The 25668-nt window shown below is 40.5% G+C and overlaps 1 protein-coding gene across 1 annotated transcript in view; it reads right to left on the bottom strand.

Annotated features, from left to right (window-relative positions):
* Lgr4 (leucine-rich repeat-containing G protein-coupled receptor 4) overlaps window positions 1-25668 on the bottom strand; it is a 101987-nt gene that overhangs the window by 18128 nt on the left and 58191 nt on the right. The window contains 2 exon segments of the mRNA NM_173328.2: window positions 11272-11343; window positions 12562-12633. Of these exon segments, the coding sequence (NP_775450.2) occupies window positions 11272-11343; window positions 12562-12633 (144 nt within the window).

Below are 25668 nucleotides of genomic sequence, written 5' to 3'. Positions count from 1 at the left end.
TCTCATAATCTCCTGCTGGTGGCTATCACGTGCATTCCTGTCTCAGAGCCTTGGACCTCTCTGTGAAAAGGAGGAAGAGAAAAGACTGATCCAAACCCAGAATAACTTTTTGTTTTCTTTAAGAAAGTTGATATTTGACAACTTTAAAGTTCAAAAACTGAGTTTTAGAGAGATTTCTGTACTTTCTGGGTTTTGTTGTGGTTGTTTTTTAAAGCCAGCTCCAACTTCAGCCATTACTGGAACTTTTAACTCCAGGAAACTGCTGGGATCCCATTCCCAGGCCACTGAATTTTCCTTCTTGGGGCAGATTAGCAAGGGTTCTCAATTATAAACTTTTGTGTCTATCTAATGGGCATTTTCTTCTGAGAGCAACAACATAGAAAAGAACTTCAAGTTCCTTTCTTGGACTATGGAGCCTGTGTAAACCAAAAAGGGCTTCACAGAACTGACTCATGCAGAGGGGCTGACCGTGTACTGGACACAGAGCTGTTTAGGGGATCTGTGTAATGAACAGATAAGAAAGTGTCCAAATACAGATAGGAGTCACAACCACCGAGAATCCACTCTTGAGAAAAGACATTAGCCGTAATCAGATAGATTAACTACACAGTGTAACTGAACACACTTGTAGATGATTTGGCTAGCTGCAGTCCATTCACATTTAAACTGACCATCTTGGAAGACATAAAGGATGAAATGGTATGAGGCATTCTGTGGGTTGGAGATGAACAGACTGAGAAACTACAGAGTGCTTAAAAATTGCAGTGAAGTAAACATGAGGAATGGCGATAAAACTGGAAGACATCGAGGCAACAGGAGCTATCTGAAATGTACCTGATCAAGAAAAGCACTTCTAAAACTTTAATATTTAATCTAGACTCTAATGAATTAATTAGCAAGGGCCAGCAGAAGCAGTAGTTGAGCAGGAGGTGTTTCATACAAATGTCAAGGACAACAGAAACGAACTTAGTAAGACCACATAGTTCCCAAAAAGACAGAGCAAGGAGAACATGGCGGGTGGGGGGAGTAGAGGGGTCCAGGGATATGTACCTGTGACTCTAAACAGGGTCTGATTTACACAGGTCCCGTTGTCCAAGAAAGGAACTTGAACTGTATTTGAATTATAGAGTAAAATTCTTCCCCAGTTTCTCAGTGGCAAGACAGTTTAAAAGTATAAACTGCTTATTTTTATCATTTTTTTTATTAACTTGAGTATTTCTTATTTACATTTCGAGTGTTATTCCCTTTCCCGGTTTCCCAGCAAACATCCCCCTCCCCCCTCCCCTTCCTTATGGGTGTTCCCCTCCCCATCCTCCCCCCATTGCCGCCCTCCCCACAACAATCTAGTTCACTCGGGGTTCAGTCTTAGCAGGACCAAGGGCTTCCCCTTCCACTGGTGCTCTTACTAGGATATTCATTGCTACCTTTGAGGTCAGAGTCCAGGGTCAGTCCATGTATAGTCTTTAGGTAGTGGCTTAGTCCCTGGAAGCTCTGGTTGCTTGGCATTGTTGTACATATGGGGTCTCGAGCCCCTTCAAGCTCTTCCAGTTCTTTCTCTGATTCCTTCAACAGGGGACCTATTCTCAAATCAGTGGTTTGCTGCTGGCATACGCCTCTGTGTTTGCTGTATTCTGGCTGTGTCTCTCGGGAGAGATCTACATCCGGCTCCTGTCGGCCTGCACTTCTTTGCTTCATCCATCTTGTCTAATTGGATGGCTGTATATGTATGGGACACATGTGGGGCAGGCTCTAAATGGTGTTCCTTCTGTCTCTGTTTTAATCTTTGCCTCCCTATTCCCTGCCACGAGTATTCTTCTTCCCCTTTTAAAGAAGGGGTTAAGCATTCACATTTTGATCATCCGTCTTGAGTTTCATTTATTCTAGGCATCTAGGGTAATTCAAGCATTTGGGCTAATAGCCACTTATCAATGAGTGCATACCATGTGTGTTTTTCTGTGATTGGGTTACCTCACTCAGGATGATATTTTCCAGTTCCAACCATTTGCCTACGAATTTCATAAAGTCATTGTTTTTGATAGCTGAGTAATATTCCATTGTGTAGATGTACCACATTTTCTGTATCCATTCCTATGTTGAAGGGCATCTGGATTCTTTCCAGCTTTTGGCTATTATAAATAAGGCTGCGATGAACATAGTGGAACACGTGTCTTTTTTATATGTGGGGGCATCTTTTGGGTATATGCCAAATAGAGGTATAGGTGGATCCTAAGGTAGTTCAATGCCCAATTTTCTGAGGACCCTCCAGACTGATTTCCAGAATGGTTGTACCAGTCTACAATGTACCAACAATGGACTCCGCTTCCTCGCCAGCATCTGCTGTCACCTGAGTTTTTGATCTTAGCCATTCTCACTGGTGTGAGGTGAAATCTCAGGGTTGTTTTGATTTGCATTTCCCTTATGACTAAAGATGTTGAATATTTCTTTAGGTGTTTCTCCGCCATTCGGCATTCCTCAGCTGAGAATTCTTTGTTTAGCTCTGAACCCCATTTTTTAATAGGGTTATTTGTCTCCCTGTGGTCTAACTTCTTGAGTTCTTTGTATATTTTGGATATAAGGCCTCTCTCTATCTGTTGTAGGATTGGTAAAGATCTTTTCCCAATCTGTTGGTTGCCGTTTTGTCCTAACCACAGTGTCGTTTGCCTTACAGAAGCTTTGCAGTTTTATGAGATCCCATTTGTCGATTCTTGATCTTAGACCGTAAGCCATTGGTGTTTTGTTCAGGAAATTTTTTCCAGTGCCCATGTGTTCCAGATGCTTCCCTAGTTTTTCTTCTATTAGTTTGAGTGTATCTGGTTTGATGTGGAGGTCCTTGATCCACTTGGACCTATGCTTTGTACAGGGTGATGAGCATGGATCGATCTGCATTCTTCAACATGTTGACCTCCAGTTGAACCAGCACCATTTGCTAAAAATGCTATATTTTTTCCATTTGATGGATTTGGCTCATTTGTCAAAAATCAAGTGCCCATAGATGTGTGGGTTCATTTCTGGGTCTTCAATTCTGTTCCATTGGTCTATCTGTCTGTCTCTGTACCAATACCATGCAGTTTTTATCACTATTGCTCTGTAATACTGTTTGAGTTCAGAGATAGTGATTCCCCTTGAAGTCCTTTTATTGTTGAGGATAGTTTTAGCTATCCTGAGTTTTTGTTATTCCAGATGAATTTGCAAATTGTTCTGTCTAACTCTTTGAAGAATTGGATTGGTATTTTGATGGGGATTGCATTGAATCTGTAGATCGCTTTTGGTAAAATGGCCATTTTTACTATATTAATCCTGCCAATCCATGTGCATGGAAGATCTTTCCATCATCTGAGTATTTCTTCAATTTCTTTCTTCAGAGTCTTGAAGTTCTTATTGTACAAATCTTTTCCTTGCTTGGTTAAAGTCAGACCGGGGTACTTTATATTATCTGGGTCTATTATGAAGGGTGTCGTTTCCCTAATTTCTTTCTCGGCTTGTTTCTCTTTTGTGTAGAGGAAGGCTACTGATTTATTTGAGTTAATTTTATACCCAGCCACTTTGCTGAAGTTGTTTATCAGCTTTAGTAGTTCTCTTGGTGAACTTTTGGGATCACTTAAATATACTAGCATATCATCTGCAAATACTGATATTTTGACTTCTTCTTTTCCGATCTGTATCCCCTTGATCTCCTTTTGTTGTCTGATTGCTCTGGCTAGAACTTCAAGAACTATATTGAATAAGTAGGGAGAAACTGGGCAGCCTTGTCTAGTCCCTGATTTTAGTGGGATTGCTTCAAGTTTCTCTCCATTTAGTTTAATGTTAGCAACTGGTTTGCTGTATATGGCTTTTACTATGTTTAGGTATGGGCCTTGAATTCCTATTCTTTCCAGGACTTTTATCATGAAGGGGTGTTGAATTTTGTCAAATGCTTTCTCAGCATCTAATGAAATGATCATGTGGTTTTGTTCTTTCAGTTTGTTTATATGATGGATCACGTTGATGGTTTTCCTTATATTAAACCATCCCTGCATGCCTGGGATGAAGCCTACTTGATCATGGTGGATGATTGTTTTGATGTGCTCTTGGATTCGATTTGCCAGAATTTTATTGTGTATTTATGCGTCGATATTCATAAGGGAAATTGGTCTGAAGTTCTCTTTCTTTGTTGGGTCTTTGTGTGGTTTAGGTATAAGAGTAATTGTGGCTTCATAGAAGGAATTCGGGAGTGCTCCATCTGTTTCAATTTTGTGGAATAGTTTGGATAATATTGGTATGAGGTCTTCTATGAAGGTCTGATAGAATTCTGCACCAAACCTGTCTTTTTGGTTGGGAGACCTTTAATGACTGCTTCTATTTCCTTAGGAGTTATGGGGTTGTTTAACTGGTTTATCTGTTCCTGATTTAACTTCGGTACCTGGTATCTGTCTAGGAAATTGTCCATTTCCTGAAGATTTTCAAGTTTTGTTGAATATAGGTTTTTATAGTAAGATCTGATGATTTTTTTTTCATTTCCTCTGAATCTGTAGTTATGTCTCCCTTTTCATTTCTGATTTTGTTAATTTGGACACACTCTCTGGGTCCTCTCGTTAGTCTGGCTAAGGGTTTATCTATCTTGTTGATTTTCTCAAAAAACCAACTTTTGGTTCTGTTGATTCTTTCTATGGTCCTTTTTGTTTCTACTTGGTTGATTTCAGCTCTGAGTTTGATTATTTCCTGCCTTCTACTCCTCCTGGGTGTATTTGCTTCTTTTTGTTCTAGAGCTTTTAGGTGTGCTGTCAAGCTGTTAGTGTATGGTCTCTCCTGTTTCTTTCTGCAGGCACTCAGCGCTATGAGTTTTCCTCTTAGCACAGCTTTCATTGTGTCCCATAAGTTTGGGTATGTTGTACCTTCATTTTCAGTAAATTCTAAAAAGTCTTTAATTTCTTTCTTTATTTCTTCCTTGACCAGGTTATCATTGAGTAGAGCATTGTTCAATTTCCACGTATATGTGGGCATTCTTCCCTTATTGTTATTGAAGACCAGCTTTAGGCCGTGGTGGTCCGATAGCACGCATGGGATTATTTCTATCTTTCTGTACCTGTTGAGGCCCGTTTTTTGACCAATTATATGGTCAATTTTGGAGAAAGTACCATGAGGAGCTGAGAAGAAGGTATAACCTTTTGCTTTAGGATAGAATGTTCTATAAATATCGGTTAAGTCCATTTGGCTCATGACTTCTCTTAGTCTGTCTACGTCTCTGTTTAATTTCTGTTTCCATGATCTGTCTATTGATGAGAGTGGCGTGTTGAAATCTCCTACTATTATTGTGTGAGGTGCAATGTGTGTTTTGAACTTTAGTAAGGTTTCTTTTACGTATGTAGGTGCCCTTGTATTTGGGGCATAGATATTTAGGATTGAGAGTTCATCTTGGTGGATTTTTCCTTTGATGAATATGAAGTGTCCTTCCTTATCTTTTTTGATGACTTTTAGTTGAAAATTGATTTTATCTGATATTAGAATGGCTACTCCAGCTTGCTTCTTCTGACCATTTGCTTGGAAAGTTGTTTTCCAGCCTTTCACTCTGAGGTAGTGTCTGTCTTTGTCTATGAGGTGTTTCCTGTAGGCAGCAGAATGCAGGGTCCTCGTTGCGTATCCAGTTTGTTAATCTATGTCTTTTTATTGGGGTGTTGAGGCCATTGATGTTGAGAGATATTAAGGAATAGTGATTATTGCTTCCCGTTATATTCATATTTGATGTGAGGTTATGTTTGTGTGCTTTCATTCTCTTTGTTTTGTTGCCAAGACGATTAGTTTCTTGCTTCTTCTAGGGTGTAGCTTGCCTCCTTATGTTGGGCTTTACCGTTTATTATCCTTTGAAGTGCTGGATTTGTAGAAAGATATTGTGTAAATTTGGTTTTGTCATGGAATATCTTGGTTTCTCCATCTATGTTAATTGAGAGTTTTGCAGGATATAGTAACCTGGGCTGGCATTTGTGTTCTCTTAGGGTCTGTATGACATCTGTCCAGGATCTTCTGGCTTTCATAGTTTCTGGCGAAAATTCTGGTGTGATTCTGATAGGTCTGCCTTTATATGTTACTTGACCTTTTTCCCTTACTGCTTTTAATATTCTTTCTTTATTTTGTTCGTTTGGTGTTTTGACAATTATGTGACGGGAGGTGTTTCTTTTCTGGTCCAATCTATTTGGAGTTCTGTAGGCTTCTTGTATGCCTATGGGTATCTCTTTTTTTAGGTTAGGGAAGTTTTCTTCTATGATTTTGTTGAAGATATTTACTGGTTCTTTGAGCTGGGCGTCTTCACTCTCTTCTATACCTATTATCCTTAGGTTTGATTTTCTCATTGAGTCCTGGATTTTCTCTATGTTTTTTGACCAGTAGCTTTTTCCACTTTACATTATCTTTGACAGTTGAGTCAATGATTTCTATGGAATCTTCTGCTCCTGAGATTCTCTCTTCCATCTCTTGTATTCTGTTGGTGAAGCTCGTATCTACAGCTCCTTGTCTCTTCTTTTGCTTTTCTATATCCAGAGTTGTTTCCATGTGTTCTTTCTTGATTGCTTCTATTTCCATTTTTAATTCCTTCAACTGTTTGATTGTGTTTTCATGGAATTCTTTCAGGGATTTTTGTGACTCCTCTCTATGGGCTTCTACTTGTTTATCTATGATTTCCTGGAATTCTTTCAGGGATTTTTGTGACTCCTCTCTATGGGCTTCTACTTGTTTATTTATGATTTCCTGGAATTCTTTCAGGGATTTTTGCGATTCCTCTCTGTAAGCTTCTACTTGTTCTCTAAGGGAGTTCTTCACGTCTTTCTTGAAGTCCTCCAGCATCATGATCAAATATGATTTTGAAACTAGATCTTGCTTTTCTGGTGTGTTTGGATATTCAGTGTTTGCTTTGGTGGGAGAATTGGGCTCCGATGATGCCATGTAGTCTTGGTTTCTGTTGCTTGGGTTCCTGCGCCTGCCTCTCGCCATCAGATTATCTCTAGTGTTACTTTGTTCTGCTATTTCTGACAGTAGCTAGACTGTCCTTTAAGCCTGTGTGTCAGGAGTGCTGTAGACCTGTTTTCCTGTTTTCTTTCAGCCAGTTATGGGGACAGAGTGTTCTGCTTTCGGGCGAGTAGTTTTTCCTATCTACATGTCTTCACCTTTTCCTGTGGGCCTGTGTCTGGTGTTCACCAGGCAGGTCACTTGCAGCAGAAAAGTTGGTCTTACCTGTGGTCCCAAGGCTCAAGTTTGCCCGTGGGGTGCTGCCAAGAGCTCTCCGCAGAGACAGCAACCAGCAAGATCTGTGCCGCCCTTTCCGGGATCCTCCGTGCACCAGTGTTTCAGATGGCGTTTGGTGTTTTCGTCTGGCGTCAGAGATGTGTGTGCAGAGTGCAGTCTCTTCTGGTTTCCCAGGCGTGTCTGCCTCTCTGTAGGTTTAGCTCTCCCTCCCACGGGATTTGGGTGCAGAGAACTGTTTATCCGGTCTGTCCCTTCAGGTTCCGGCGGTGTCTCAGGCGCAGGGGTCCTGCCGCTCCTGGGCCCTCCCCCACGGGAACCCAGAGGCCTTATACATTTTCCTCTTGGGCCAGGGATGTGGGCAGGGGTGGGCAGTGTTGGTGGTCTCTTCCGCTCTGCAGCCTCAGGAGTGCCCACCTGACCAGGCAGTGAGGTCTCTCTCCCACGGGGTCTGGGAGCAGAGAGCTGCTTTGGGCCGGGATCTGCGGGTTTGGGACTCCCAGTAAACACCGGAAGTGCGCTTATTTTTAATCATTGATGATAATTAATATGTATATTTAATAAAGCCCAAAGGCACTTGTAAATAAGCCAACAAAACTCTACCAAAATCAAGTCTCCTCTGAAAGTGTTTTATTAAATAGGAGAAAGACCATACTAAGCTACCTATTCCTTTTAAATGTGAATTTAGTACTAGTGACACATATGCCTATGAATTGCCATATTCCATCAAGCAAGTAAGTCTAAACTGAGAAAACAATGAAATTATCTTCTATGTGAAGGAGTAATCCAGGAGGACAGACAGAGATGTGGGTTCTGCTAAATGCTTTTCTAAAATTAGAAAGGTGCAAACAAATGAGAGTGCAAACAGAAGACCTATAGAAAATTGGACCTTGGAATACAAAATTAAATAAACAAAAAGGACTCATGGACTCAGATTTGTAGACTGCTGTAAAAAGGACTCGAGAGTTTAAACTTTATACTCCACTCATGTGGGCGTTAGTGACACCTGTAAGTGTAAAGACTTATATTGAGATCAACGCTTTAAGGAAAATCTTTATATGTTGCTTTGTATAACTTGGTAGTAAACCATTAGATGAATACTTGAAAAACTGAGTTCAGTCCCTAACACTACCACCGAAAGAGAAAAACGGGGCTGTCCTAGTGGCCTACACTATTAACAGTCATCCTAACAGACCAAGAAGTAGTGCAATGGACTGCTATACAAGATGTGAAGCAGCATAGTATCACGGAATGGTTATGAGAGCTTTTCCAACATGTTCTACTAGCAACACTCCATAGAGTTTGTATATATTACTTGCTAAAAAAAATTCCCTTTCTAAGTGATTAGCAATATGTTGACCACATTTCATCTTGAAAATGTATATTATCAATTGTGAAGAATGCATTTTAGTACTAAAACTCACATCTTAAATTTCTTGCCTTAAATAAAATTATAGTGACTAAATGTTACACGTAGTTCGGTTAGAGGCCTGGCAGATTGTACACAGGTCTAACAGCTTATCTGACCACCTTGTAAGCTCTAACCAAAGCACATAAATAAGGGTCAATGGCAGGCAGAACCACATCCTGACTGGGACTGTTTAGATGATCATGTCTGTGGCCTCCGTTTAAACTTTAATCTCACTTCAGGGTCCTAAAAATGGGACTTGTAGGCTCAGTGGACCTCTCTTTTCCTCTTCCCAATGAAGCTACATTAAATAAAACTCCTTTTCTGCTTCCTACTATTAATTGGACTCTTCTAATTGGATTATTAATGACGGTTGGCTGAATCTGGCTTGGGGCACAGTTTGTGGGCCCACACGTTCCATAACTGTCCTAGTGTGAAAAATTTGTGATCAGTAAACAAATAATCTATGTAATCAAAAGCTCTCTTTTCTAATTTTACAATAGGGTAAATATTACAGTTGAACTTTAAAGTATTGAAGAAATTAGGGATATTTATTTAATCTTTGAGGTTAATATTTAATATAATATTCAATATAAATTTGATATAAAAAAGCTACCTTAGAGCTAATTCTGTTGGCCATTTTAATATTCTACTTATGAATTTATGAAGGGTCATTAAATTATCTTTTTATTAATACCTAGAATTCACTCTGACTTTACAGTCACCATCAAGTATTCACTTATCTCAAACTCCTCCTGGTCAATTTTAACGCCTAATGAACTTTGTTCCTTTTCAGGTCTGTGGTGAAACCACAAGGAAATCTTTAACATAACTTGGGTCTGAAGATCAGATTTGAAAACTGACTCAAGTGCTGATAAGGGTGTTTTACACCAGGGTAGAATTTCAATGATAGCTCATTTGACCATATAACACCCACTATGCTAACAAACCCCAGAACACTTCTTTCTTAAATGCAACACACTTGATACAGAGCTCCTTCTATAGTTTGTTTCATATTAAAGTAGATCAGAACTTCACACACACACACACACACACACACACACACACACACACACACAGATAGACAGACAGACAGAAACAGATGACAGACAAGATTGAGTGTTTTACGTGGCCTTTCTATTCTCATAATAATATGAGTTAATCCAAGCACCTCATGCACTGAGTGATGGGTGCACACTGAGCTTTGCTTAACTCACTGTTTTTGAGGGAGCAGTCTCCAATTTTTGTACCAACACCACTTCAACTCACCCATTTTACTAACAAATACCACATGCACTTCAAAGATACTTGTTGGCCACAAATTAGAAACAATCTATTGAAATTTTCTTGGTAATTTTTCTGTCCTGAAGTTGAAAATGAGATTTCAGTCTTCTCTTTTTTGCCTTGGAACTAGGCAAAATAATTGGTCCTTTGATCACTAAGTCTATGAAAATAATGATTCAATGTGAAGGTCTTAAAGTCAAACCAATTAATTGTAAAGTACCAAAAGAAAACAGGTCCTATTTATGATGTTCAATGAGTTCACATCTAGAGGAGTCAAACGGCTCTGCATCCTTAGATGCAGGAGGAGAAAGACTCAGCCAAATATTTTTGTAAAAGCAACTCATTCTAACTGAGTCATTTTAAAAGCCAAGTTCACTCTAGTGAGCAACAAATCCTGATATTCCATAGCTTGCCACTCTTGCAAAGTGAACTGCTTAATACACACAATCTTAACTTCTATTTGAACTAAAAACTGAACAGCTAACACCCTGGATATTGCGTTTGTGACAGGTATGAGTTAATGTTTACCTTTTACAGCAAGTGATTTATTAGTATGTTTTTGCTCTAACACTCACTTTACACTCACTACTAGAATTCTGCTAAGAAACTCAGATTAGTTAGAATTCAGGAACAGGTTTGTCTGGTTTTGAATCCCTGCTGTGCCTTTACTAGCTGTGTGCTGTTCGGCAAGTTACTTAAAATTCTCTCTGCTGTCATTTGCTCATTACCTATCATGAACTCCAATGCAAGAAAAGCGTTTAGAATTCATATAAAGCCAAGCTCTTTGTGTATAAAGACTGTAAAAAAACAAAGTGCTATTTGGAAAAGCATTTAGAGTTAATTACGTGAAAAAAATCCAAAATTAAAACTCTGATTATGCCACATAAAACAAGTTTTATCTTTAAAAAAAAAAAAAAAAAAGCCAACCTGGGAAAAGAGGCAGCTCAGGCTCAGACAGCCAAGTTATCCCCTATATGGATTCTGACCACAGGTAAGGCATTAAACTCAATTCATACCAATCACTGCTGCCTAAACCCGGATCACATCTATGGCTGTTAGGACACAAGACATCAGATCTGTACATCTCTAACTCTGGTCTCAAAGAGCTGTGACCAGCAGCCATGTACGTATTGACACTAGTGCACCCCGCACTCACAGAAGACCCCCAGCCTCTGAGTCAAGAAAGAAAGTACACTGAAGGACCACCTTCTGCCTTACAAAGATATTTTGATAACAGCGATTGGCCATCCCCATTTTCATCCCAGGGAAGAGGATAATCTCCTCTGGCCTTGGGCTTTCCTTTCCTTATTCATTTAGCAGCCAGAGTGGCCTCCCAATGACCCAGAGTGTGGAAGACAAAGGCTACTTACAAAGACTGCAAAGCACTCAGTCCGTGAATGGCTTCACTGGGCACTGTTCTCAACTGATTATTCTGGAGTGTTCTAGAAGGAAAATTTTGGTTAGTGGTTAATAAGCAATTGTTACAATTTTTTCCCATATAAGAATATGGAGCAATTTATTTCCCTAAAAAAAATATCAAAACTGGAGTGGGCGGGGTAGAAAACATCGAAGGCAAGAAAACTGCAAAATGTTAAGAAGCATTTACTGTAAACTCAGAGATGATATTTACGCTGCTATTCCAGGCCATCTATAATGGAGCTGTGAGGTGATCCACATTTCCAGGGCTTGTTTCTTTCCCTAGGCTAAGATTCACTAGGATTTGTAACAAATTTACTGGGGTGTCTCAGCAACAAACCCATTGGAATTTCTAATGCCTACTCAAATTGGAAGAAAGCAGAGCCAAAAGAAACCTGGGCATTAGATAGCAACAGGCAGTCAGTTTGCAAGCAAGGAGAGCAGACACTGGGCCTTAAGGAGCAGCAGTCTCAGTGCCTGCAGGCTGAGTATAGACATCATCAAGTCTCAGGCCTGGGAGAGCTGAGACCGGAAGAACAGAGACGAGCATCTCTATGAAAAACAAAATCTTTCCCATTTTTACCTAAAGGCAGTCTTGTCATGTTAATGACTATTTGACATGAATCATAACCACAGAATAGAAGTAACAGGACTACCTAAATACACTGAACTAGAGGCCTTGTGACTTCGTCCAGAGCAGTAGTGACAAAAGTAGGTGAAACAGTGGCTGTCAGCCCACATGATCTTCAGTCTGTCACCCTCCAAGCTCCTGCATGGCCAGGAATTTCTCTTCTGATCTCTGATTATCTTTATAAATCATGAATGTGATTCACCTCGCTTCAATTTCTTCAGCTCTAAAATGCTTTTAACATGTAAAGCACTTACAAAGCTCTCTCCCTTTAGGGTTGGCTAATTAAAAACCCTTGTAGCTATAAAGAAAGTAGAAATGAAACTCCACCAATATAGCTTAAAAATGGTTTTGAGTCAGTACGTTAGTAGCATGGCGAGTCTGTGATGCCTTGGAGTTCAGAATACTTAGTATTTAGAATTTTTATCCTTCGTTATCTAGACCCAAGTTTGCCTAGAGCAACCTCTAGCCTGTTCCCCTACCCATTGGCCATGCCTTAAATCTTTTAATCCTCAACTAAAAGACACTGTGCTTAACCTAGCTGCAAGCACATTGACTATGCGGAAAGCAAACACACAGCCAGCTGTGGCGCTCGATCTAAAACTGCATTACTTACAGGACTTTGAGTTCTTTCAGCCCAGACAAGGCTTTTGGATGGATAAAAGAAAGGTCGTTACCAGCCAGTTGTCTAGAAAAAAAAAAGTAACAAGAGAAAAAAATAGTAATTCAAAGTTAAAATTCAGAATCCACAGTAACCTTATCTGTGATTAAAACTCTATGCTAAACATTTCTCAAGACGACATGACATTAAACAGGGACTTAACATCTGCTAAAGCGGTCCCAAGATTCTTCCAGTGAATTAAGAATGTCTAGATTTTTTTTTAAACTTCCAATACAATAATTTAAGTAGGCACATTTTTATTCTGGTGAGGTCAAGCAAGCCAAAACACATTAAGCCAAATTAAGTTTGCTATTCACGGTCACTCTGCAGCTTGCAGTGTTTTCTGAGGGCCTCATAAATACAGGCTACTAGTCAGCAGGCAGGACTGTTTACACAGAGCAGAGCAAACCAGTCTGTCAAGGAAGAATGCTTTCAGGAGGCAAGTCAGCCTGTTATCTTCACAGAAATCCACAACAGCATACTCCAGACAAAGAGGGTTTGGGATCCTGGATTTCAAATAAAGGCCTAAAAGCACACATTTAAAGAAAAGTTTCCCTGAAGAAATTATTAAGTAGAGCATTTAAGTGGGGGGAAAGTGAGCAAGAAAGACTATGAATTCTTTTGTGTTCTTTCTCCACTTTTCCTCCCATTTCCTCAGGACTATGGCACAGTTGTGTTTCCCTGTCATGGAGCACAGGACCCCGCCTCTTGGGTCCACCAGGTTTAGTCTTTCAAGCAGCTGGATTCTATAACTGATTTTTTTAAAAAGTCTTTCCATGTCTTCCTTTTAAATGCTTCTACTTATAATTTAGTTTCAATTAGCTTTTAAATTGATAAAGCAACTTTTATAATTTCTCCTTTAAAAAGGTCTATTTCCAGTCAAATAATACATGTCTATAATCAGAAGGCCAAGACAATACAATCTCAAGATCAAAGCCATGCTGTAATATACAGTGAGTCCCTCTCTCAAAAATAAGAATGCAGGAGCTGGAGAAATGGTTCGGCTATTAAGAGCCCTGGCTGTTCTTCCAGAGAGTTCTATGCACACAGATGATAGTTCAACTATCTGTAACCCTAGTTCCAGGGGATCTGGACCCTCTACTGACCATTGAGGGCACTGGGGACATATGAGGTATATGTACAAACAAACAAAACACTTATACACATTAAAATAAAATAGATATCGAGAAGGAAAAAAAAACCAAAGAATTTCCTTTGTTCTCTCTGATCACTCTGTAAGCATCCTACTTCCCTGGGCTTGAGTTCATTCGTTCACTATCAAGTTCTAGTTGCCAAACACAATATCCTCTCCCTCTTCTTTAATCTGCTATATTTACCTTGATTTTAGGGACACAGGGAAAACATCCTTAGGAACTCTAAAATTCAAAGTAATGTCTGAAATTCTACTATAAGAGCCTTGCTTTCTTCTAAGGCTTTATACACTTAAAATGCATGCAGCATGAAAAAATGTGACTCTACATGACCTCTGGTCCACAGCAGACATATGTTACACAGATGGGTGAAATAAAACAATTCAGAAACCCCAACGGTGCAGATGATAAATAACTTCTTCCTCGGTAAATGGTAATGATGCTGGATTCTCAGTCAAGCCTCAAGTTTACCATGGGGTGTAGGCCGTCACTCATCATGTCCTTCAAGCCTAGTGTCTGTACCACATGCCCTCTGAGGCTTCTAATGTGGTGTCCCAACATCTTAATCCATACCATCAACCTTTTAAATGACATCTAAAATGGCATCATAGCCTAAAGAATCTAAGCAGACAAAGCCAACATGGTGCTTTATTAAGTGATAAGTGACTTATAATTTGCTTACTTTGTAAAAATTAGCAAAACTTGAGCTATATTTTATGAATGCCTAAGTTAATGGAAAGCAAACATTTAAGCTCAATGAAGCAGAAGTAGACAACAATAACAGTATATGTGATGAAAAAAATTTTCCCATGGCTTTACTTCTATGCTGGTCCAATAAAATCTCCTCTTTTGCATTTCCTCAGTGGAACTTCTGAACCCTTTCTGGTGGGCAACTGCCCAATTCATGAATTGTTGTTTGCCAAAACCAATCTTAATTGGTTGGAGAGATGTTATCAAAGATAAAAGCTTGGCTGACCTTGCAAAGCACCTGAGTTCAATCCCTAGCACTCACTGGGCAGCTCCCAACCAGCCATGACTTCACCTCCAGAAGAGATCTCACACCTCTGGCTTCCACAGGCAGTTGCAACTCATGTGCAACATAACCATGTTCAGACATATCATGTGTACTTCAGATGCCAACACACATAGCTAGAAATAGACAAATCAAGAATCATGGAGCCTGCCTGGGTCTGTGCTGGGTCCACTGCATACATGCTGTACTTGTGTAGGTTTGGGGTTTTGTGAGACACTCTTGACTGCTCTTGGGATGCTTTTCCTCCAGGGTTGCCTTGTCCAGCCTTGATACGAGGGCTTGGGTCTAGTCTTATGAATCCTGTTATGCCACGTTTAGTTGGTATCACTAAGAGGCCTGCTCTTTTCTGAAGGGGAATGAGGAGCAGTGGATCCAGAGGAGTGGTGGTGGTGGTGGTGGTGGTGGTGGTGGTGGTGGTGAACTGAGAGAGTGGAGGGAGGGTGTAACAGCAAGTATTCAGGATAGGATCCATAAGGGAAGAATAAATAAAAAGAAAAAACTACTGTACACCAATTTCTGTTTTTAAAATATCAGTCTTTCCCCACTGGGGATTAGCATACAAACCAGAAAAATAGAAGAAGACAGTTTTACTCTCTCTTCTATGAAACCCTTTCAAAATATTTCCCCTCTTGCTCCCAAACCTCCCCAAGTAACCAGCGTCAATGTTACATCATCTCAGTGCCTCACCATGGAGCCTAACTGACACTCTTTAAACACCCAATGGCCCCGCTTCTCCCTTGAAGGAAACCCATAAATAAGTAACTACAGCACCAAATTAAACATGGGCACAGGCTACCTTCTGGCCATTTATTGCACATTAATCTCACAGGCCAAGTACAAATGCTTCTCAGAATGAAGTACACATCCCACACTTCCATTCCCATCCATAGCTGTGTATCTTCTGATGGTCCTTCCTGCACTGGGGATGTAGCTGAGAGCTTGCTTAACAGGGACAAGGCCTTGGAGTCAATCTCTACCAGAGCCAACAGAACAAATAAAAGAGTTCTTTGCAAACACTCCTGGTGCCAAAACACAGCTTCCAGTGGCCCACCTCTGTGCAAACTCCACATAAGCAATGAAAGGATTTGCCCCACTCAAGCTCCCTCAGTAAATTCAACTAAGAATGCTCACAATTGAAACACAGCATTTAAAAGACCACATTTTTCAAAGCTTGGACTGCACCATAAGAGCCTTAAGAGGCAGTAGCCATCTTTCCCCAAGTGCCTCCAATAGTCCTGTTAACTCTGCTCTTCCCATCTGTCCTTAAAACCTGGGCTGAAAGCATCCACCAAAAATGAAATCCTATAAACACAGCTTTCGAGGGTCTTTCACCCCTTGTCTCTAACATTAGCTTTTACCATCCTGATGTCTGTGGGCCCTCCTTGGGAAATTTAACATTCTATGCCATGACCACGAGAAAGAGTACTTTATGAAGTAACCGAGCCAGTGGCAAAATACATCTGATAATCTTAATTTGTCAACGAAAAAGACTGTTTAACCACATTAGTCAAAATATTTGCTTCCTTTTCCCCAAATCTCTGCCTCTTTATAAACTATGTGAATGCTAAAGTAACCTGGTTTCAAAGAGCATTCCATTTCTCCTTGACTTATTGTTAATAGAAACGACACAGTGAGAGAGCTCTGTGCACGGGGCTTATCCTGAAACACAAGCCAAAGGTCTGGAGAACTGAAATAAACACCGTGAGTGTGGTGGGTGGATGATAATGTATTACAGGAGGCACACCACTCGATGACTGTTTCTTGGGAGAAAATACGGCAGATGCAGCCTTCCTCTCCTGTAGTTTATGGAGCTGCTGTGGTGAGGAACGATACCCGCTGCAGCTTCAGCAGTCACTCCCCAGAACCTTTCTCACAGACTGCTCACTTTTCACGCTCCTGCAAGCCAGTCAGGACTTCTTGTAACAACACATCTTAGGGGTGCTTCGTGTCTTGAAGTTCAGATCCAATAAAAAACAAAGTAAATAAGTGACAGGACTTGGGGCTGGGTCCCCTAGTCCTTAGGAAACAAACATCTAAGATCTTATGAGGTACAGTAAGTAGTCAAAATAGATGGCATGCAGTTGTTCTTTCATATTAATCACATGACAACAACAACTATGCTTTTCTAAAGCACCAGAGAGGTTAGGTGACTTGGCAAAAATCACACAGCTACAAAGTGGAAGAGTCAGCATTCTAGTGCTTGCTTAGAGCTGCCTCAATGTTTATCTATTTGTTCCTGACCTGAGGTGCTTCTGTGGTGTCACCAAAGATTAGGAAATCTTTCCCAGAGGAGAAGTGGAACACTATGGACTTGGGCAAGCTAACAGCTTTGTTTGAGTATCAACAGCTCTGCCCTAGCAGCCCAAAGCTGACAAACTGTGCATATGCATTAGGATTCTGAGCTGCAAGTATGGGGGAATTTCCCAGCAGACTAACAGTCCATGCCTCACTCAGTCAAAGATATAGGGACTCTTACTGGGCCTACGGTGGCTGAGCCTGAGGAAAAGTATAACCAGTGATGCCTTTTAACAAAGAACAGCTGTTTCCCATTCCACGCCTGGGTTTGTACTTCTGTGCCACAGACAACAATTGTCTAACTTCAGGGATACTTGGGGGCCTAGCTGAAGGTCTCAGAAAACTTTATTCCATAAAATGCCTCTTGGTTCATTATTAGTACACTCCTCAGCAGCTGTTAATTTCTAATGAAATATCATCAAGGTGAGAGCAGAAGGTAGCTGTGGTATAATTCTTTTTGCAAACACAGATAGATAGTCCCAGGCATCATGTCTTTCCCCTGTGTACCTCAGTAGCTACTGGCTCCCAAGATAGTGAGAATTGCTCTACAAGGTTTCAAGACATGCACTCCTAGTCTTTCTGTGGTATGAGTTTAGGCTCTAATATTATTCACCTCGATTACTCCCATGAACTTCCACAAGACTTCTGCTTCAGCCTACTTAAATACTGTGAGGGAGCCGGTGAGGTGACAGCAGTTAAAAGTACATGTTGCTTTTTCAGAGGACCTGGGTTCAGTTCCCAGAAGCCACATGGTAGCTCACAATCATCCATAACTCACTACAGGGGATCTGACCCCATCTCTGACTTTCCGATGTTCAATTCTGGGAAAAAAAAAATTCTAAAAACCTCATTTTCCTCCCAGTGAATTTTCTAGACCTTCAATGTAAGTCTCTTTTTTTACACCTTAACTCAGTGTTCTTGTTTCCTACAACTTAGTATTGACTGTTACATATCCAAACACATCAGAATTTTCTATATAACTCACCACTCACACCAGTTTTCTTCACCTGAATTAACCCTGTGTCCCAACCTCTGCCAATTGAAACCAGTTGACAACACCTTCCTGTAGTTCCACAGGAGTCTGAAATAGAACTTTCTCACTGGTGTCTTGAGCACTTCACACTTTACACTTCCCCCTCTTCCACCACCACCATCTTTCTCTGTGGCTTTATAGTGTGTGTGTGTGTGTGTGTGTGTGTGTGTGTGTGTGTGTGTGTGTGTGTGTGTGAGTGAAGGGACTAAATTATATTCATTTTGCATTCTTGCATGAGACCATATATACAGAAGATATGTGCAATGCCTCAAGCCCCAATATAAGACTCATGAGAACCTAATATTGGTACTTAAAAAATTGGAGAGCTGCCTGATATTCTTTCCTCTTCCATTCTAGTCCCTCAGTCTCATCCAGACTCTTAACAGGAAGTAGTACTTGGCTGGAATCTAAGGTAGCAGGTGCCAGTGCAACTCTTACCTCTCTTAATGGATGCTGCAAGTAAGGAGGAGCTTACAGTTGGAAAGACCAGTTCACAGGTCAACATTTACACCTCAAGTTACTGCACTGTATACACAAACATGAAAAGCTGAAACAAGTCCAACAGCACTTGAAATAGTGATCCCAGACAGTGTACCTCAGGACAGGTCTTATTTACCCTACTGGCTACCACAGTCTTAGGAGCAAAGAAAGCAGAGAGAGAGGAGAGATGAGCAAGAGTTGATGGTAGGGAGACGTCAGTTCCCTAGGCTTGTGTTCTCCCAGTGTATCAAAGCCATTCCAGGGAGGGTCCAAGTGGTGTAGGGTGAGTATCTGTTTTATGGTTATTATTCATAAGCATCATGGATACATATTAAGAGCTCCTTAGAGGGGAAGCTTTGGAGAATGACAGTTTCAATGACATATCTACTTTTAATGAATATACTACAGGAAACATGGGAAATAGATCAATGGATATGAGTGAGCAAGTCCCACTTCAGAAGGAAGTAGGCGAGAAGATTGACAACTCCATGCGCTGCACACAGGGAGACTGCGATTTCTTCATTTGGGATACAACTGAGAGGAGAGGTTGGCTGTAGAGATGGCTCAGCAGTTAAGAGCACTTACAGGTCTTGCAAAGGACCCAGGTTCAGTTCCCAGCACCCATATGGCAGTTTACCACCATTTATAACTCCAGTTCCACATGATCCAATGATTCTTCCAATCCCCAAAGTTCTTGCACACATGTGGTACATGTATGTACACTCAGCAACATACACATACACATAAAATCAAATATTTTTTAAGTGAAAAGGAGAGAAGCTACTGTAAAGTGCAGAGTAAACCAGCAGGTGTTATTTGCACAAAACCACTGCACTGGGGCCATTATATAAATTTCATGGTGGCCAGAATTCCAGTCAATATTTAGGAGAGCAAAGACTGCAATCTGTACACTGACCAGACTGAGTTACTGAGTTGAGGGGTATGTAGCAGCTGTTCTGAGGAGACACAAAGTACAGAATGGACAGTGAGACCATATCAACTGTGGACGAAGGCAGGAGACATGTTCACCACACAAGACAGCTTTACAAAGACAGCTCTTCTCACATCATGAGGAGGTTGAGAAGTAGGCTGCACACCCTTGCAATTCACTCGTGTCCCTAACCTTCATTCTGTAGGTGATTACAAAATGATCTGGCACTGTGCTACTGTTAAGCCTACTGAAAAGTACCACAGTACTTACTGCCCCTCAGTCTAATCAATACTCTTCTGCCTTCAGCAATGTCGTCTTTCCTCCTCTACTGCTTCTCTCTACACTACCTTTGAAGATAAACAAAAGGAAATATTACAGCTCAAACCCAAACACATCCAAGCTGCCTCTCCTGTAATGTCACTGTGTCCCTCAAGTGGGCCGGTGTCAGTCATACTGCTTATAAAGTACACTAGCTAGACCACCAACCTCGGTGTTTCCTGTAAAGGCAGTTCCAAGTCAAGCCTAGGCAAGTGCAGCCACCAGACAGCATCTGACAGGTGGTGGGTGTCACTCTTCCAAATATTGAAATCAGCAGGATATAAAATGTTAGCGTCCATTTTCAATAGCATAAAACACTTCTACTATTAATTCTAAGTCATATATTAATGTAAATTTGAGGCCCTGACTGTAGATCAGAACTATGGGGTGTTTGCTGAAAAAATAAAAATTGTAAGGAGTTTGGTGGTTCCTATTTGGGCTTATCTGGTATCAGTACAGACAATAAAAGTTGAGGACTCATTTGGTCCTTTCCACAATGATCCTATTACATTGGCCCTTAATACATTTAATACATGGCAACAGCTTATTACCCTGGCTCCTTCTTTAACAGATGGAGACTGTGAGCTTCTGCCCCTGTCATGCCTAGCCCAATGTCCTAAGACACCACTGAAAACACGAATCCTAGAAACACAATGGTGCAAACAAAGCAGTGGAAGTCCCAGAAGCTGAACAGAACACTGCCCTTGGTGTTTTCTACTACTAGCTTCAAGACAGCTGCCAGAAAGAGGTACTCTTGAAGTAGACCAAAAAGGCCAATAATTAAGCAGCATCTAGATCCCTTGGGACCTTCTACTTACCAGAGTTAAACCTCATTTGATACAGTAGATCAAAGTTTTCCGAAGTCCACTAACCATGCCTGGCTTACTTCCCTACTGCCTTTTCTTTCTTTTCTCCTTTACCCACCCCAATCCTAGTGCTAGGGCTCCAGCCTAGGGCCTTAGAAATGCTGAATGGTATCTCCAGCCATGTTATCCACGTTTTCCCACACCTTCAGGAAGGCTTATGTCTTCATTCAGCTCCTATTAAAAATATGTATATGTAATGTGCACACACACACAAACACACACACACACACACACACACACATGCTGGAGGTGGTACTGCATGCCATCTAGCACTTAAGAAGCTGAGGCAAAAGAATAACAAGTTTGAAATAGACCTGGTATAAATAAACAACCATCCAGCAGAGCATCCTGGGTTCTATGAGACTCTACACAAAAAGCAAGGAAGCAAATACATCATGTAAACTGCAAAGTTTTAAGAACATACATGTATTTAGATCCTTTTCACAAAACTATCACTGTTTTTTAAAGCAGCTTGCCTTTAAAGAACACACTCTCCCCCTATCCCCACCACAGATAAACACTACTGTAATCTATGATAGAAATAATTTTATCCCTGTTAAAACTTGGCATGGGGCCATCTAATGCTCTTCCACATACTAAAGAACTTTAACTCAAAGTTAAATGATTCTACCTGCACCATATTGGCCTTTTGTGTCTCCCACTTCGTCACAGTAACCCGCATAAGGCATATTTTAGAAGTAAATCAGTTGAGAACCCTGCCACTGGTGATGATTCTGAGCAGTGATTCTAACCATTAAACATTTGCCTTTTGATGACGAGCACCTGACGCCCGTGTGAGGAAACGGTATAATGCATCTCCACCTAACACTGACCAGCAACTGTCACTGTTCTACCACGGGACAGCAAGGGACGCGCTGCCCCAGCAGAACTTGCTTCCTCTCTGTGCTGACAAAGTTTCTTGCATTGATAATTTCAAAATGAGGAGAAATCCTTTGCCTCAATCTCTCCCCTAATTTTAAGTTCAAAGACAGGGTTACTGGGCCAACCAGATGACTCAGTGTAAAATCACCTGCTGCCAAACCTGATGCCCTTCGTTCAATCCCTGGATCCTGCAATGGCGGGACAGAACTGATGTCCAATTGTAGTCTTCTGACGTCCAAAAGTGAGCCATGATATGTATCTCCATCCTCATCCATGCACATTCATTATACACTCACGCAATAATAAGTGAATCAGAATAAAATTTAAATGTGACTATTGGCACTGGGAGCCACACGGACAGACAGCTCTGCCTTTGGAGAAAAGTCAGAGTGCACAGCATAGACTGACTTTCTGATTTACCCACATCACAAACTGGCAGGACGCACAAAGTTCAGTGGTGAGGACGGAAAGGGAGGCAGGGAAAGCTTCACAAATCAGAAAGAGCTCAGAATGAACTGTACTGAATGGCTGAGCACTAAAGCTGTTTAAACCACTGTGATCAAGATAAGAATCCATCGCCTACTGTTTAAATAGGAAATTCAGTTCTGTAACTTGCAGCCAAAAATTGTTTCAACTGACTGAATTGCCAATAAGCATTCTTCCTTTCTTACCTAGTAACAGAATCCTGACTTGAGTCCAAGTGACAAAGCTCTTATTAGCTAGCATTTCCTGTCAAAAGTCCATATTACTAAGTTCTAGCCAATGAGATGTCAGAAGTACTGTATAATTATGCTCAAGGTGGTTTCTTAAAGAAGTGACCGAGTGAAGACATCGCCATCCCTCCTTCCTCCTCCTCTGAGAAGAGGCTGTTGATGGCTACAGCTACAGCAGCAACATGAGCTGGACATGAACACTATAAGCAAAGAGCTGCAGACAGGAATGTTAAATTCTACATTTCTAATAACTGTGATTTTCAATAGTAACTCCTGGTTGCTAGGCTTCGGATCTCATAGGCATGCAAATAAAAGAAAGAAAGAAAAGAAAGTGTTATGTGTTCAAGCCACTGGTTTTGTTTTGTTTTTTAAACTTTCCATTATAGTCAGATATAATTCCAATTCAAGAAATTTGGGAAAAGAGGCTAGGCTGTAACTAGCACAATTAAAGACAGTACATTAAGGGGCGAGGGAGAGGCTCTGCAGTTAGAAGCACCTGATGCTCTTCTAAGACCTGAATTCGGTTCCCAGCACTCCTATCAGGTGGTTCCCAACCACGTGTAACTCTGAGACCTGATGCCTCTTCTGGAGAGAGAGAGAGAGAGAGAGAGAGAGAAAGAGGGAGAGTGTGTGTGTGTGTGTGTGTGTGTGCGCGCGCGCATGTGTGTGTGTATCAGATAAAATACTTTTAGAAAACAGTATATTAAATATATAAAAACTAGGTAAGGAATTTTAAACATTTTTTAAAACAACAGATAAGCACCAGAACAGTAGGAAATATTCAGAAGAAAATATAATATATATTCATTAGTCATAAAACCTAGATCTATCTATCAGCATGCTAGTATTATGACAAATGAGTATAAGTAATAAGTTTCTAAAAGATTCTATTTTTTAAAGAAAGTATATTAATGTATTGAAAACCCTCTAGGTTACATGACAAAATATCAACAAAGGTTATCTCTCAGAGGTAAGATAATAATTGGTTAATCTTTTCTTCTCTGTAACTATGTGTCCAGGTTTTGAACATCGAGTTTCTATTAATTTTATAATCATTTTTGAAAATTCTAGCTTTTATCAAGTTGTTTATACTTGATAGCTCTCCAATACAAATATTTGCAGCACATCCATCATAACCATCTCTTAAGTACAGATAGCACTCAAAGCAACTGATGACAACAGAGAAGGTAAAGAAAGAGCTGAGCCAGAGTCCCTATGATGGAATACAGTGTCACTGAATGTGCTATTGAATAAGTAAGAGTAGAAATGGCTCCATTTATTACTTTGTTGGAAAACTTAACTATGCTAATAGAAAATCAAATACATCTTCGTTTACTTGTAATTCTATTATACTAAAAGAACAAATAACCATCATTGATTAAGATACATAAAGGACCTAACAATACGTAGTTTCGTTTGCCTCTCTACACTTTTTGTGTCGTATGTCACTTTACCAGTGAACTTGGAATTTCCCAGTTTGATTTCGTCTAGCTTGCTATTAATTTCTCATTTACTACACTCAAAACTTGACGATATCACGTTTTCTTCATCTATATTCATGAGCTACTAAGCATTTAAAACTAAGTTATAGATGTAGTTCAGTGAAACTTGGTAAATTGATATTATCTCCTATTTAAAGGAAGAATTCTTCAACAATACTTTGATCACATCAGACTGATCCATTAAAGAAACATTTCATGCAGATGTAGCTTGAAGCTGCATTTTAGTAGGCTGAGATATCCATGGTTTCTCTACATACCTTCCTGCTTTCATCCGCTCACTTTGGGGGACCATTTCTACTAGACATGGACTGATGAACCAAGTTAGACCATACCATCGAAACAGGATGGCTATTTTAAGAACAAGCAAGGGAGGCAAGACTGCCAAAGTCCTTCCAGGTCTCTGCTCAAAGCAACAAGGAATACGTTAGACATTAATTTAGGATTTTAGATGCAAAGACACACTGAGATTACTGAAGGTTTGAGTCCCCACCATATGAAAACAGAATATTTACAACAGGAAAGGAACCAAAGACAGAGAAGTAGGAATCAAAACTGAACAACTGAGAACATGTGAAAACTCTTGTAACTTAAGCCTCAAGGTCCAATGCCAGCTGAAGCAGCTCCATCTTTACACATTCCTGTTCTCCACGGAACAATTCTCTACCATGCCTCGGTGGTGTTTGTGTCTTAAACCTGGTGGACTCTTGTACCATACAGACCAGATTACAGGCTTCATTCGCTCTGTACAGCCCAGAAGCTGTGTGCTGGCATCCCCCGAATACCTGTTTCTTAGAGAACTTCTTTCCCCCACGTGGTACTGTCACTGCTCTGCTGAAACAACTCAAAAGCTACTCAAAGCAACTGAGGTGATTTTTCAGTGTCTGGCTATGGGCATCTCTCTAGCATGTCAAAGCTGATCCCTTTGTTTGGTTATGGAACCCTCCTCTTCCACAGCTCCTGGGGAAGAGTTCTGCCCCAGTTCTCAGCTGGCACTTGCCCTCTTCCCACACCTTGATTCAAGTGTTTCCCAAGGAGTTGTCCTTGGCCCTCTTCCCTTTTCTTCTGCCCTCTATCCCTTGACAATATTTTACAATCTCCAGTTTCCAATAATTGTCACATAAAAGATTCTCAACTCTACACCCATAAATCTCCATTCTGCATTCCATTCATATATGCCCCAATCTACATTCTGTGGAACTCAAGATGCTAACTTGAAATTAAATTTGATACTTTCTCTTCTAAAATAATTTCTTTTCATGTCTCTAATTTTAACAACTTGTGAAAAAATTAAAGTTAAGTACTGATCTTACCTCAGCTGAGATATCCCCTAATTCAAATTTACATGGACAGACAGGCAGGCAGACAGACAGACAGACAGACAGACAGACACACACACACACACACACACACACACACACACACACACACACACACACACACCCCAATTCGCTTTTTAGACAGGATCTCTGTGTTGCCCAGGCTGGCCCAGAACTTACAATGTTGACCAAGTTGGCTGTGAATTCACAGAGATCTGCCTGCCTCTGTGTCATCCATGCTGGGACTAAAGAAGTACGCCACCATGCTAAACCTAGATTCTGATGCCTCTTTTTAACAGCTAGCTCCATTGGCTAACTCCATTATCTCTCTAACCTCTCTCAATTCTAAGCTCTCTACTATGAGATTACATTGACAGAAAACTTTATCTTCTTGGTATGATATGAACTAGTCCCTGGCTTAAAAAAAGAAAAAACAAAAACAAAAACAAAAAAACAAAACAAAACAAAAGAAAAAACCTTCAACAGTCACCCACAACCCTTGCCTACCAAGAAAGGCCCCCAGTCTGGCTCTAAATGCCTTT

This window comes from Rattus norvegicus, chromosome 3 (assembly GCF_021556685.1).
Source record: "Rattus norvegicus strain SHRSP/BbbUtx chromosome 3, alternate assembly SHRSP_T2T, whole genome shotgun sequence".
Taxonomy (NCBI): domain Eukaryota; kingdom Metazoa; phylum Chordata; class Mammalia; order Rodentia; family Muridae; genus Rattus; species Rattus norvegicus.
Note: the sequence above shows the minus strand (reverse complement) of the source record. Positions and strands in the feature narration are given on the sequence as shown.